General features: G+C 40.8%; 2 protein-coding genes across 4 annotated transcripts in view; both read right to left on the bottom strand.

Annotated features, from left to right (window-relative positions):
• stxbp6 (syntaxin binding protein 6 (amisyn)) overlaps positions 1-3,007 on the bottom strand; it is a 79,702-nt gene extending 76,695 nt beyond the window's left edge. Inside the window, exon 1 of the mRNA XM_088353783.1 lies at positions 2,727-3,007. The gene's annotated coding sequence lies outside the window, so the exon portion shown is untranslated. The remainder of the gene's footprint in view (positions 1-2,726) is intronic.
• A 3,379-nt stretch (positions 3,008-6,386) lies between these two features.
• Positions 6,387-12,997, bottom strand: part of fermt2 (FERM domain containing kindlin 2) — a 53,033-nt gene continuing 46,422 nt past the window's right edge. For all 3 annotated transcript variants that reach the window (XM_088354121.1, XM_088354120.1, XM_088354119.1), the window contains 3 exons: positions 12,505-12,629; positions 12,302-12,443; positions 6,387-10,020 (listed from right to left, as the gene is read on the bottom strand). In XM_088354121.1, coding sequence (XP_088210247.1) covers positions 9,847-10,020; positions 12,302-12,443; positions 12,505-12,629 — 441 coding nt within the window. In that variant the 3' untranslated portion in view covers positions 6,387-9,846. The remainder of the gene's footprint in view (positions 10,021-12,301; positions 12,444-12,504; positions 12,630-12,997) is intronic.

Raw genomic sequence — 12,997 nt, forward strand, 5'->3', positions numbered from 1 at the left:
CAGCGATGCCTGCTTGCATGGCCATCTATGGAGGACGAGTGGTATTGGAGGATGAAACAACATCAGCTCACAATAATCATGAGCCATTGCCAACATGACTGGCTAGAGAAGGAAACAGTGAATTGAAGGTCATACACAGACCAGCCAACAACAACATCGGTGGCTAGTGGAGAGCCCTAACCTGCAGCCATCGCGTTTGCAGACCAGGTGCGTGCCTCAAGAGGCCGCTACCTGCTAAAAACACCACCAGCACAAGCTAACTTTGCAAAAATGGGTCATCCGGGCTTCCGTAGTCTTAAAATGGCCGCCATACATGTCAGCTCATTTCAGTGATCTCATAACGTAAAACCCTGTTAATGTGCTAGTACATGTTTCTTATTTGAAAGCAATACTTGGCATGGCTGTTTTTAACACACTGTCGCTTTAAATCTGCCGTTCCCGACAAAAACACTAAATGGGTTCCAAAAAGTGCGACCCGGGAATGTTCCTGAAGGCTAACGGTAGCATTTACGAGAACAGACTGCGCTCTGGAGGCTCGTAAAGCTAGCCGGAAAATAATTGGATACACCTTTTCCACCTTCTACCGAGTACAGACGTATGTTCGGGATATTTATACATGATTCATATATATTTTTTAAAAGCATTTTTTTATAGTGTGTACTATTTGACCACTAGATGGCACTGTTGTCTAATGCAAATGAAAACCAGTTCCAAATGAAGAGGCCAGACAAATATGGCGGAGACCACCAGGTAGGGATTCCACAATTGTCTCGATTTTTATAAGTTTTAAAATTGGTATGATAGTTCTGTCAAGAACCAGAACAAGATCAGGACCCAAACGCGTGACGTTACTCATGCAAGCCTTTTATTTTACGGGAAATGGGGAGTCATGCACGTTAGACAGCGGTCTGGGGTGAAAGACAGGAAGCCAGACTGACTGACGAGATCGATTCCAATTGCCCGAGTTGATATCGGACAGGACAGGATAGATAATGAATCAGGATATCGAAAATAAACTGGAGAAACTAGATGGGGAAACAAAAACTGGAGAAAATGATAAACAGGACAAAAAAATAGATGGAAACAAAACCGAAATTAAACAGGACAAACAAAATAAACGGGAACAATACCGGACAGGAAACACCAACAGGACCGAGTCAAAACCTGCGTCTTGCTGGGCAGAGGTTCGTTGACGGACTGACAAAGGAGAGTGAGAGCACCGAGCTTAATAGACAGAAAGCCAATCTGTTAACGAGCTGCAGCTGGCGCCCCACGGGCGGGGCCAATTGGGCGCCATGGCAACCGTGACAAGCTCATGTATTTTTGCCCAATATTCAAATCAATGATTGTTTTTTTTAAACTGTATGAAATTTTTTCTACCACTAGGAGGCACTCAATGTTTTTTATCCTTTTGCACAAATTTACCTTTTTGCTTTGTTTTACTTGCATTGAAAAGAAAATAAGAGACAATAGAGGCCATTCATTATCCAGGTGGATTAAATGAACTGTCCGCAAGCTAGCACCTATGATGCTAAACATGTTAGCCATTTTAAAAATGTTACCATTTCATTCTTCACTCGCTTGCTCCAACCTCGTTGTTTGAAATCACCGACCACTTGAATACAGATATTGTCATTGATGATGCTAATTTTAGTGGCTAGTTGCTAACACTTTAAAATACTTATAGTTGAGGTCTGTAAGTACGACTCTTAATTTAGGATAGTTGTCATTTTTAGAATTGTTTGAACGTTAAGCCTAAGGGTTGCCAACGAAAAAGTCTAGTTAAGTAGCGCATTTATAAGTCTTGAATTACCAATTATAAACTGGATGTTTAGGTTTTTTTTTCCAGCTTTGCAAGTTGTTTTTATGGTTAAGTGAGTTTAGCAGCTGTGTCATTAGTGTTTAGTAGGTCTAATGACATGTAAAACCCAAGACCCTTAAAGAACCGGTGGTTATGGCGTTATTTTTTCAGCAACAAAATAATCCAACCACTTTTTCCATTAATGACTAAATAAATTGAGACAAGGCGCGTGGGCGTGGACGGGTGTTTACTTTCTTGTTACTCGCAAACAACAACTGTGATCATTGGGGGACACATTGCATACGCTCAATAATAATGTGGCATTGTGGGTGATGCAGTTATGTTTAGCACATAACATCACAAAGAGCGAGAGATTAGATATGCGAGTCAAGTGGTTTTACTCTCAACTTCTGTTGTGAACAAAATAGCTAAAGTGCAGTTGTCTATTTCTACTTGACCGTCGTCTCATCTCAGGTTGTGAGAGTTGAGTTATTTATTTTCACTACAGTGTTATATGGGCTTTATATCGTTGAACTGTTTACTTTTCTCGTGTGAAAATACTTGAAGTACAGTGGTCTATGTCTACTTGGCCAGTTGTCTCAGGTTGTGAAAGTCAGCATTAATTGATTAGAGTCAGTTTATATTGTTTACTGCTAATTGTTATTTGATTTTATTGTTTCCCGTTTATTTTCGTTGCACTTCGAGCGTAGGATCTACACAGCCCGAGGTTCTACAAGACAACTAACTACCTATCGACTCTCGTGAAGTGACCTGAACACAGCTCAGAACATTTGAAAGTAACGGAAATAGTTACTTCACTTGTAAGTTACTTTTACTACTTTTTGGAAAATGTAGTGAGTAATTTTAATAACCGGCCCAACATAAAAACGTAACAGCTTGAGGAATATCCAAACTGTTTGCTCACCTGCTCAAGCGTTCCGCAAAGTTCTGATGATGGCGAAATCTTCTTCCAGGAAACGGTCTCCCGAGTCCTCTCTCACTCGGTGGCAAATTGCTACAAATGATTCAGTCACGCATGATGTTCTAAGGAATCTTCTTGGAAGCTCCTAATCAAGTCTGAATGTTCCTGTTTGAACCGGCAAGCCAACTCCTCAACCATCTGCGAACGCTCGTCTCCGCGTCTCCTCGGGGACAGCAAATATTCGCCTCTGAGGTCTTCACGCCGACTTTGAGACCGTCCTCTTTGATTTTCCACGGGATCGGGGGCGGAGTCGGGGTTCTTGCCAGACGAGGGAGGTCCGAGACAACCAGACGGTTGTGGAAACTCGGTGGAAGGGAGAAGTGAAACCTTCGTAGGAATGACTCACTGTGTCCTTGCAGGGGGGAACCACAAAACGCAAGAGGACAAAAACGTGTTATTTTAAAAAGGATTCTCGACTCAAATCCCACCTAAAAATGCCTTTTTCTCTTCATTCCGTAAAGAATCTAGTACGAAACAGCGATAGAATACTGTATTTATTGGCTATGCATTCAAAACTTGCACCGACTATAAAGAGAATCCATAACATAATAACCATGGAATATAATCCCTAAATGTTTAAGAAACACGAAGAGGGCCATCAGTTGCAGATCGGGATAACCATTAAAAGTAACGAGGCAATTAAAGTAAATAAATCTAAGTGCATCACAATCCTTTTCCTCACTATTTGCATCCACCCACTAACTCCACCATACCAGTTCAAATCATGTAACACCAAAGGTAATTAAGATGGACTTTGGTTAGTGGGTATTTGTAGCTTCTGCAATATCTGACGCAGAACTTGCCATGGTGAGCCAGTTTCAAAGAAATAAGATTAAGGGAAACACCTTAAAGTATAACCTACTAAAAATGAAGAATGAAGCCAACAAAGGACCGGAGAAAATTGAAACGGAATTACTCCACCTCTCTTTCTTGGCTTGAGTCTTTGTCTTTTTCATACACTTCCTCCCTGGTGAGCCAGTCTCAAAGAAAACAGATTCGTGGAAACATCTTAAAGTCTGCCTTGTTAAAAAGTGAGGAATGAAGCCACCAAGATCCAAGGGTAACACCTTTATGTCTGTCCTACTGACAAGTGAGGAATAAAGCCACAGAGAATTCAAAGCTTAGAATTAGAAGTGAGGAATGAAACCAACAAGATTTAGGGAAACATCTTGAAATCTGCCTTCCTAAGAGGGTGAGGAATGAAGCCTATAGGATTCAGGGAAACATCTTGAAGTGTGATCTCCTAAAAAGTGAGGAATAAGGCCACCAAATATAAGGAAACATCTTGATGTCTGCCTTCCCTTAGGGAGGTGAGGAAAGAAGCCACCAAGATTTAGGTAAACATTTTGAGCAAACCCTCCTAAAAGGGGAGGAATGAAGCCAACGAGATTCAGGGAAACATCTTGAAGTGTGCTCCTCTAAAAAGTGAGGATAAAGCTCCCAAGATTTAGGGAAACATGTTGAAATTTGCCTTCCTAAGAAGGTGAGGAATGAAGCCTCTAGGATTCAGGGAAACATCTTAAAGTGTGCTCTTCTAAAAAGTGAGGAACGAAGCCCCCAAGATTTAGGGAAACATGAAATCTGCCTTCCTAAGAAGGTGAGGAATGAAGCCTCTAGGATTCAGGGAAACATCTTGAAGTGTGCTATCCTAAAAAGTGAGGAATAAGGCCACGAAATATAAGGAAACATCTTGATGTCTGCCTTCCCTTAGGAAGTTGAGGAAAGAAGCCACCAAGATTTAGGTAAACATTTTGAGCAAAACCCTCCTAAAAGGGGAGGAATGAAGCCAACGAGATTCAGGGAAACATCTTGAAGTGTGCTCTTCTAAAAATTGAGGAAAGAAGCCACAGAGATTTCAAAGCTTATAATTAGAAGTAAGGAATGAAACCAACAAGGTTCAGGGAAAAAACTTGAAACCTGCTCTCCTAACAAGTAAGGAAGAAGAAATTCAGGGAGTTAAGAAGGGACAGTTCTGGCATCATAAGGTGAGGAATGAGGCCAACAAAGTTTAGGGAAACATCTTGAAGTGTGCTCTTCTAAAAAGTGAGGAATGAAGCCCCAAGATTTAAAAAAAAGAGGTTTGGAATGAAGCAACCACTACTTAAGGAAACAGCTTGAAGTTTCTGCCCTTCTAAAAGTGAGGAATGAAGCCCCCAATATTCAGGGAAACTTCTTGAATTGTGCTCTTCTAAAAAGTGAGGAATGAAGCCCCAAGATTCAGGGAAACATCTTGAATTGTGCTCTTCTAAAAAGTGAGGAATGAAGCCCCAAGATTTAAGAAAACGTCTTGAAATCTGCCTTCATAAGAGGTGAGGAATGAAGCAACCACTACTTAAGGAAACAGCTTGAAGTCTGTCCTTGTAAAAAGTGAGGAATGATGCCCCCAAAGATTAAGGATATCTTCTTAAAATGTGTCCTTTCTAAATAAGTGAGGAATAAAGCCAAAACTGAATTGAAAAGCTTTTGTAGAAGAGTCAGGTGGGAGGTCTACCATCCACGTGCTTCTCTTGGCCCACTTGTGTGTTTCTCGTTCCTCGCTTCCTCCCTAAATCCTAGAAAACCTAAACATCCTCTCAGGGGTCAGTGGCGGGGGAGCGAGGTTCCGAGATCCACATGGTGAGCCGGGTAAACACAGTGATGGAACTCAAAACAATGGAGGAAGGAAAAGAAACCTTGTCATGTGACCTGAAGGCACTTGTAGTCCAGGAAGAATAATCAAAACTACACTTGTGATGGAGGACATCAGGCTGGAAAACACATGGAGGGCTTGTCCCTATTCTGTAATATGATTGGTCTTCCACGAGGCTTTGGGGGCGGAGCAAGTATGGAACGCGAATTCAAGATACTGCAGCTCTCTCTGGTGTAGAAACAGAGGTGGTGCAAGTGTGATTTTGGATTGCACTCTTATTTACAATAATTTCCTTATTTTCATCTAATAACATGATGTATTTGGGGGGGGGGGCAGGAAAGAATGTGCATTTTACGAAAAAAGACGTATGAAAAAAGTATTTTTATATGTATCACGTGGATACAAAGTTGAATGTTTGGATCCTCTTGAAATATTTTAAAAGTTTCAGAATAAAAGCAAACCAAATTTAAAATGAAATAGTTTATGAAATATTTGCAATAACAGATTATATTAAAAACACTTTTGAAGCCTACCAAAAAGCAATTCATTTAAAACAACTAGTGTAAAAAAATTACTTTTGTATGTGTTATGTGGATAAAATAATTCAAAGTTCTTGGATTTTTAAGACTTTCAGAATAAAGTAAAATTTTGAACAGAATGAACTTAATTAAACAGAAATAATTTAGCAAAAATACTATCATTTGGCAAAAAAAGGCAAAAACATGTGTTATGATAAAATCTAAAAAGAGAACAAATTTGTTACGTGAATAAAATATAATATTTTGAGATTTATTATTTAATAGGTCAAAAATGTGTGTTTTGTAAACAAAAAGGAATTGAAAGAAAATCCAACAAGGTGTGTCTTGCAGATAAAATGAAGTGTGTCTCGTACAGAAAAGGGAATTGAAAGAAAGTCCAACAACGTTCTCCCATTTTGAATCAAACATTCTGAATGAAAGAATTCAACAAAAACATTAAATAAAAATGACTTTTATTATTTTTTTTAAAATAGATGCTTTTTTTTTTCCAAGCAGTCGAAAACAAAATAAAACAAGCGGACATGCGCCGTCGCTCGTGACCAAAGCCAAAAGGACGACTCCTTCATATTTCTTTTTTTATCTCCGTTATATTTCAGAAAAACGACAAAAAGCTGCAAAAGTAGTGTCAGAATAAAAGAAAGGCGTCTTTCCCGCGACTTCTATTTTCCTCTCAACGGCGAAGACGTCAAGAGCACGCGCACGTACGCACACAAACTGTACAATTCTATAAAAGCTGTGTTCTTTTTGTACATTAGTTACAAAACAAATAGTAATACTTCATTTTGCTTGCATACTTGCTTGTGGGCCTTTGCTGGTGCCTTCAAGAACAGAAATAATACTTTGTGGTGCCGGACGCCAAGAGACAAAAATGCAAATATTATTCGTTCGTAATTTTGCTATACTGTAATCCCTCGTTTATCCTGGGTAACGGGGACCAGAACCTCCCCGGTATGCAATAATCCGCGACGTATCTCTCCTGGCCCAAGAGCGGGCGCTGTTCATTTTAGGGAGTAAAAGAAAGGCCACAATGCATGACAAATCTGCCGTCTCAGCAATAGTTGACTGGGGACTGGGGATATTGGATCAAGGCCAAATCCGTGCCTTTCATTTTAGACGAGCCACACTTGCAAGGCTTCAGGGCACATTACTAGAAAAAAAGCAGTCTGCCGGCTCCTACCGCAACAATTGTCGACCGGGGATATTGGACTGCAGCTGCATGGGTGCTCTTCATTTTAAGAGATAAGAATGGAAAAAAGAGCCACCATGAATGACATAAGTTTGTTCTCTCAGGCCTCTTCAGCAATAGTCGATTGGAGATAATGGAACACTGCCAAAACAGTGCAGTTCATTTCAGGCTAGCCACAATGGCATGCTTCAGTGACTGAAGCTCAGGGGGGGAAAATTTGCACTGCCAGGCCCTGCTCTCAGAAAAAGTTGAGTGGGGATAGTGGATTGCAGACACATGACTGGAGTTCACTTTCGGTTGGATAGAAAGGCAAAAAAAGAGCTGCCCAGCCCAACAAAAATGTGCTCTGCTGGACCCTGTAGTTTACTTCTTGGTAAACAGAACTGGAAAAAAAGAACCTGAAGGCCTGACAAATGTGCTCTGTCAGCCACTGCTTTTAGCAATAGTCAACCGAGGATAATGGATTTTGGCCACGTCCGTGCATTTCATTTAAGGTGGGCCAGAACAGCACACCCCTTGACAATAGAGCATTGTTTGCAGCAAAATAGGATTGGGGATAATAGATTGCTGCCACATGGGTGCAGTTGATTTTAAGCAGAAATCATTGCCGCCAGAGCCGACAAAAGTGCGCCAGTTCCCGCTTGCAGCAATCTGCGATTGGAGATAATGCATTACAGTTTCACTTTTCGGTCGACTGAACTGCAAAAAAAGGCGCCTGGCCTGAGGAAAAAAATGCATTCTGTCAATCAGGCAGGGATAATGTATCGCGGAATGCGCACAGAGGCTGTGAAGTATTGAGGGATTACAGTATATTGAAAGTTTTGACATTAAACTTCATGCGCAAGAGTAACAAATTCAATTCGACGTGTTCAAGTGCTTTCAGAAAAAATGGCGGATTTTAGGAGCAAGGAAGGGACTAGGGGAAGCCCTTCGAGCATTTCTTCCTTTTCATTTAAAACTAGAACACCAGTAGCATCTTTTTCTGCTTACTGGGATTTCCGTGGACTCGTGAGGCAAAATTGTGCATTCCCTGACAGTTGAGTGCTACTAGCACAAAAAAAGGCAACTTTTATTTGAAACTAGAGCACCAGTCTTATTTTTCTTCCTTGTGTTTTTGTGAACCAGTAAACAAGATTGTCCATTACTTGACAAGTGTTTACTCCCAGCAAGCAAACTTTGTTTAATTTGGAGCATTGGTAGCATCGTTTCCCCGATACTGTATAGAATTCTCACACACTAGTGAGGCAAAATTGTACATTTTTTGAAAATTGTGGACTACTGGCCCATCAAATGAACCTTTATATGAAAGTAGAGCACTAGTAGCATAGTTTCTTGCAACTGTATTAGCATTCTTGTAGTCTAGGGAGGCAAAATGGCGTACGAGCTGTACGCCAATATCACTGCAAATAAACATTCATTTAAACTGGAGCACAGAAGTCATACTTAATGGCATTTTTGTAGACTGGTTAAGCAATATTGTGTATTCCTTAAAATGCGTCATTTACTACTGCTTCATATAAGCTTTCATTTGAAACTAAAGCGCTAGTAGCATTATTATATTAGCATCCGTGGGGACTAATGAGGCAAGATTCTGCTACGAGCACGTCATATTCACTTTTAAACTAGATTGCTATTAGCATTGTTTTGCACTACAGTATTTGCATTATCGTGGACTTGTGAGGCAAAATTGTTAATTGGTCGTGCTACTAGCACTGCAAATTAAGTTTTATTTTAAACTAGAGCCTCTAAAAGTATGTTTTTTGCTTTTGTCGGCCATTTTTGTGTATGAGTCAAGCCGAATGGTGCATTCGTTGACAACCGTGTGCTACTAGTGCTAAAATCGTTTAATTCAAACTATAGCGCTAGTAGCATTGTTTCCCGCTAATATCTTAGCATTTCCGTGGACTAGTGAGGCAAATGCATCCATTGGTTAAAGACTGTGCCTCGAGTGCTACAAGTTATTTCGATTAAAAGTAGAACAAACGGCACTCGTAGAAGGATTTCCTTCTGGTTGATGACATTTCGGTACACTTGTTAAGGAAAAGTGCGTGCTACTAGCACTTTAAAAGAACCTTTTTTTTTATTAAACTAGAGCGGAAAATGATCTCACTAGAGGGGTTAGAGAGCTTTCTATATTTACACCTCCAACTAGTAGCTGCCTTTTGAATCTTTCTTGCATCAATTGCCAAATTGTCTTTTGCTGTCTAGGTTCGCACTAGCATCTTTTAGCAAAGCGTCACTAACTCAAACGGGTAGCGAGTTTGGCCTAAATAGTAATTCTGTAGTCATGCACAGTTTTGTTTTCTGACCCGAAAGCAAGAATGGAAGAAATGCTCCAACAGCTTGCCTCACTAGCAATCTCCTGGATCCTTCTAGCACCAAAAGTGACCTCTCCAAGTTTTGCTTCACTAGTAGCATGTAGTTGTCCGAGCAGGAGGTACCACTAGCGTGCAAACGTGTCGTATAGCGGTGGAGGAAAAAAAAACAAGTTACGAGTGCAGTGAACTGGCTTATAAATATACTGCGTACTATATATGTGATCCACCTTGAGGTCCTTGCGCTAGTCGGCCCTGGAGTAGGACAACCCCGTGCGACTCGGTGAGGCAAAACGACTTACGAGCGCCGTCCGTCGGGCGAGTCGGCATGCAGCGCGCGAGTGAGGATCGAGAATACGACGACAGTCTGTGGACGGCGCCACCTGGCGGCGGGTCAGACCCAACCGCTGGTCAGCTTGTAGAACATGTCGTCATCGAGGGTCTCGTTCTGGTCTTTGGCCCTGGTGGACAGGAAGATGTAACCGCCGATGAACTCGTGGACCACTTTGCAGTCCACCTCGGCGCAGATGAAGGACAGGCTGGGCTCGTCTGCGAATTCCACCGTAACCTGGAAATGGAATAAGGATTCGATTAGGAATGTCTGATGATTATCGGGCCCAAACTGGCCAAATATGACGGCGCTGTTAGCAGCCAGACCCGACAATTAGTTATCTGGAGCCAAGCTATAATATTCAATCAGCTGACACAACTTGTTAGGATTCTAATTATATTCCTCATTTTAATATTTCTTGATTATTCCACAGAACTGGTAAAACAACTTGATCGTGTCTCCTCTCTAACTCATAATAATGTACGAGGCATGGGAGTAAACACTTCTTGTTAGAAATATATTCATCTTCCTCAAAATGTATATTGATATTCTGTAAAAGCGGCAGAGGAATTTCTCGTGTCTCCTCTATACCTCTCTAAATGTGCATGAGGAACAGGAGACCAGATACTGAGTGAGTTGATGCCACCTCACAAGATTCAATCAGCTGATACTACTTGTTAGAAAGGTGCTAAGCTTTTATGTTCCTCAATTAAATATGTTTAGATTTTCTATAGTAGTAGCACAACTCGGTCGTGTCTTCTCTTTACCTCTTCGTTACGTGCACCAAGCTTCAGAGTCGGCATGACTTTATAAAAACATTCCATGTATTTATGTTCCTCATACTAATATGTTTTGATTTTCTATAGAAGCGGTAGCACAACTTGGTCGAGTCTACTATCTACCTGTTCATAATACGTGCAAGGCATCGGAACCAGCCCTACTTGTTAAGAAGATTCGAAGTATTTGTATTCCTTATTAAAATCTATTTGCAGTTCCTGTGAAATAGTAGCACAATATGGTCGTGTCTCCTCTCTCACTCTTCAAAAAGTGCATGAGGCATCATAGAACTTAGCCAGGATGTTTAATAGTCATAAAATATATTTGGAATTTTATTTTAATAGAGGTAGTAATAAAACTTGGTCGTGTCTCCTCTCTACCACTTCAATATTTGTGTAAGGCACAGGAAAACCTGGCCACAATGAGGATGTGTAAAAGGTTTTGGGATTTTACAGGCTTTTGAACTTCAGGTACATTGAGTTACTTGGTCGTGTCTTCTCTTCAACTCTTCTTATTGTGTGCGAGACACTGAATTGCATGCTTCGACTCGTGATTGTATGGACTTCTGAACATTAGCAAGTACACTTCTGTGTCCGTTTCATTCAATTTCATGAAAATCAACAGATGATTAAGATTGAGAGCTACCCGAGCAAGTTTCCAAAAGAGCACACAACCATATGTTCAGATTTTTCATGTATTTAATTTTTTTCCTAAAAAATAGCCTGTGGTTAAAAAAGTTATCAGTTATCACTAGAATAAATATGAAAATGCCCAGCCCTAAAAGGAATTAACTAATTAATCTATGCTCGCATCCTCTCATGACAGGTAACACAAATCCTAGATTAAAACCTTACCGTTGAAAAATACTTGGAATGCTAATCACAGCTTATAACATAATTGGATTTCAATTGGTCCGTATTCATTCAAGAGTTGTATAAATAACCTTGAATGGAAATATTTTTTGTGCTTTTGGCAGGTAGATTTTGAAATGCACGAGGGGGAAAAACAAACTGGAAACATCGAGTAATCCCTTGCTGTATCACGGTTTTGCGGATTTTCCACTTGCAATTTGTTCTGCGTTCTAATTGGCTAAACAGAGGAAGAGGCTTTATATCCCCAACAAAATCAGACGTGTCCACCCGCAAGGCTTGCTCTAGAGCCACATTTAGAATGAGATGTATTGCTCCCCCAAGAGAAATGCACTTCCACCGCCTGTACCGGGTGCAAACAACAGCCATGACATTACAAAAACAGCAGAATGATGAAGATATGGGAGAGTGGGACAATGAGGGCAAATTGATTGGATGGGTCAGCGGGCGTGTGGTTTTGAAGGGTGATGGCAGCGGGGATCACCCTATACATGGCGTAATTGGTGCACCTTCTAGCTTCCCGACGTTATTTTATGAATGTTTGATAATCGAAAACTATAGGGTTTCGTAGAACAGAACCAGACGGTAAACGCAGTTTTCCATAATGGCCACATGATGGCAGCAAAGTATTATGTAAAGTAATTCATAGTTGGGCAATAAAACAGCAAAACTATTTTTAAAATTGTACTTTGATATTACAGAATAGCAAAAACTTTATAAAGTAAAGTACTTTTATCTGTTTAACAAATACATGAGCCTGTAAATTGGGTTTTGTCCTTGAGTAATAAGTAAAAGACTACAGACATTTCCTTACACATGCCTTTCTTTCAAGTCACCCAAAAAAAAACAGAACAACACAGTGTCCTCCTCACCATCTTGATCTCCCAGTTGACGTTCCACTGCTTCATGTTGCTAAAGCGCCAGGTCTTGATGGCGTCCCCGGTACCGGCGTCCATGCGGATCAGACGGTTGTAGGTAATCCCGATCAGTTCGTCGCGTTTACCGCCCTGAAACCTGAAGACAAACCGCGGTCAGACCAAACCGATCGCTTGCCGATTACAAATAGTTCTCGTACTTGGCCAGGAAGTGAGTGATCCCGAATTCGGGCAGCGACTGCCAGGCCTGGATGAAGCGCATCTTGGCCTCGATCAGACTCATCTGGGCCACGTTCTGGTGGGCTTCCAAAATGCGGGCGGAGATCTGGAGAATAAAAGCACGCTTAGGAAAGACTCATTCTACGTTTGAGGTCAATCCAACCCGTGCAACGTGCAAATCCGTGGCCTGCACAACAGTGACTAATTTCTACAAATTCCACACCAACCGACCCTTTCTTAGAACCTTAACAAAGGCTTGAAGACACACTTAAAACACAAATTTCAAAATCCAGCTTGAGTAGACCCCGGGATACGACATATGGTAATTCAGTTCTGAAGTGGAGATTGTCTATGGAGAGGGATAGAAACCTATGCTAATTAGCTCATGCTATCCAAATCCCACATAAAAATACAAAAATGTGTGTGTCACATAAAAGTATAAGTATTACTTGTATATAATATGCGTAACAAATA

This window comes from Urocampus carinirostris, chromosome 15 (assembly GCF_059441175.1).
Source record: "Urocampus carinirostris isolate Australia breed hairy pipefish chromosome 15, RoL_Ucar_1.0, whole genome shotgun sequence".
NCBI classification, from domain to species: Eukaryota; Metazoa; Chordata; class Actinopteri; order Syngnathiformes; family Syngnathidae; genus Urocampus; species Urocampus carinirostris.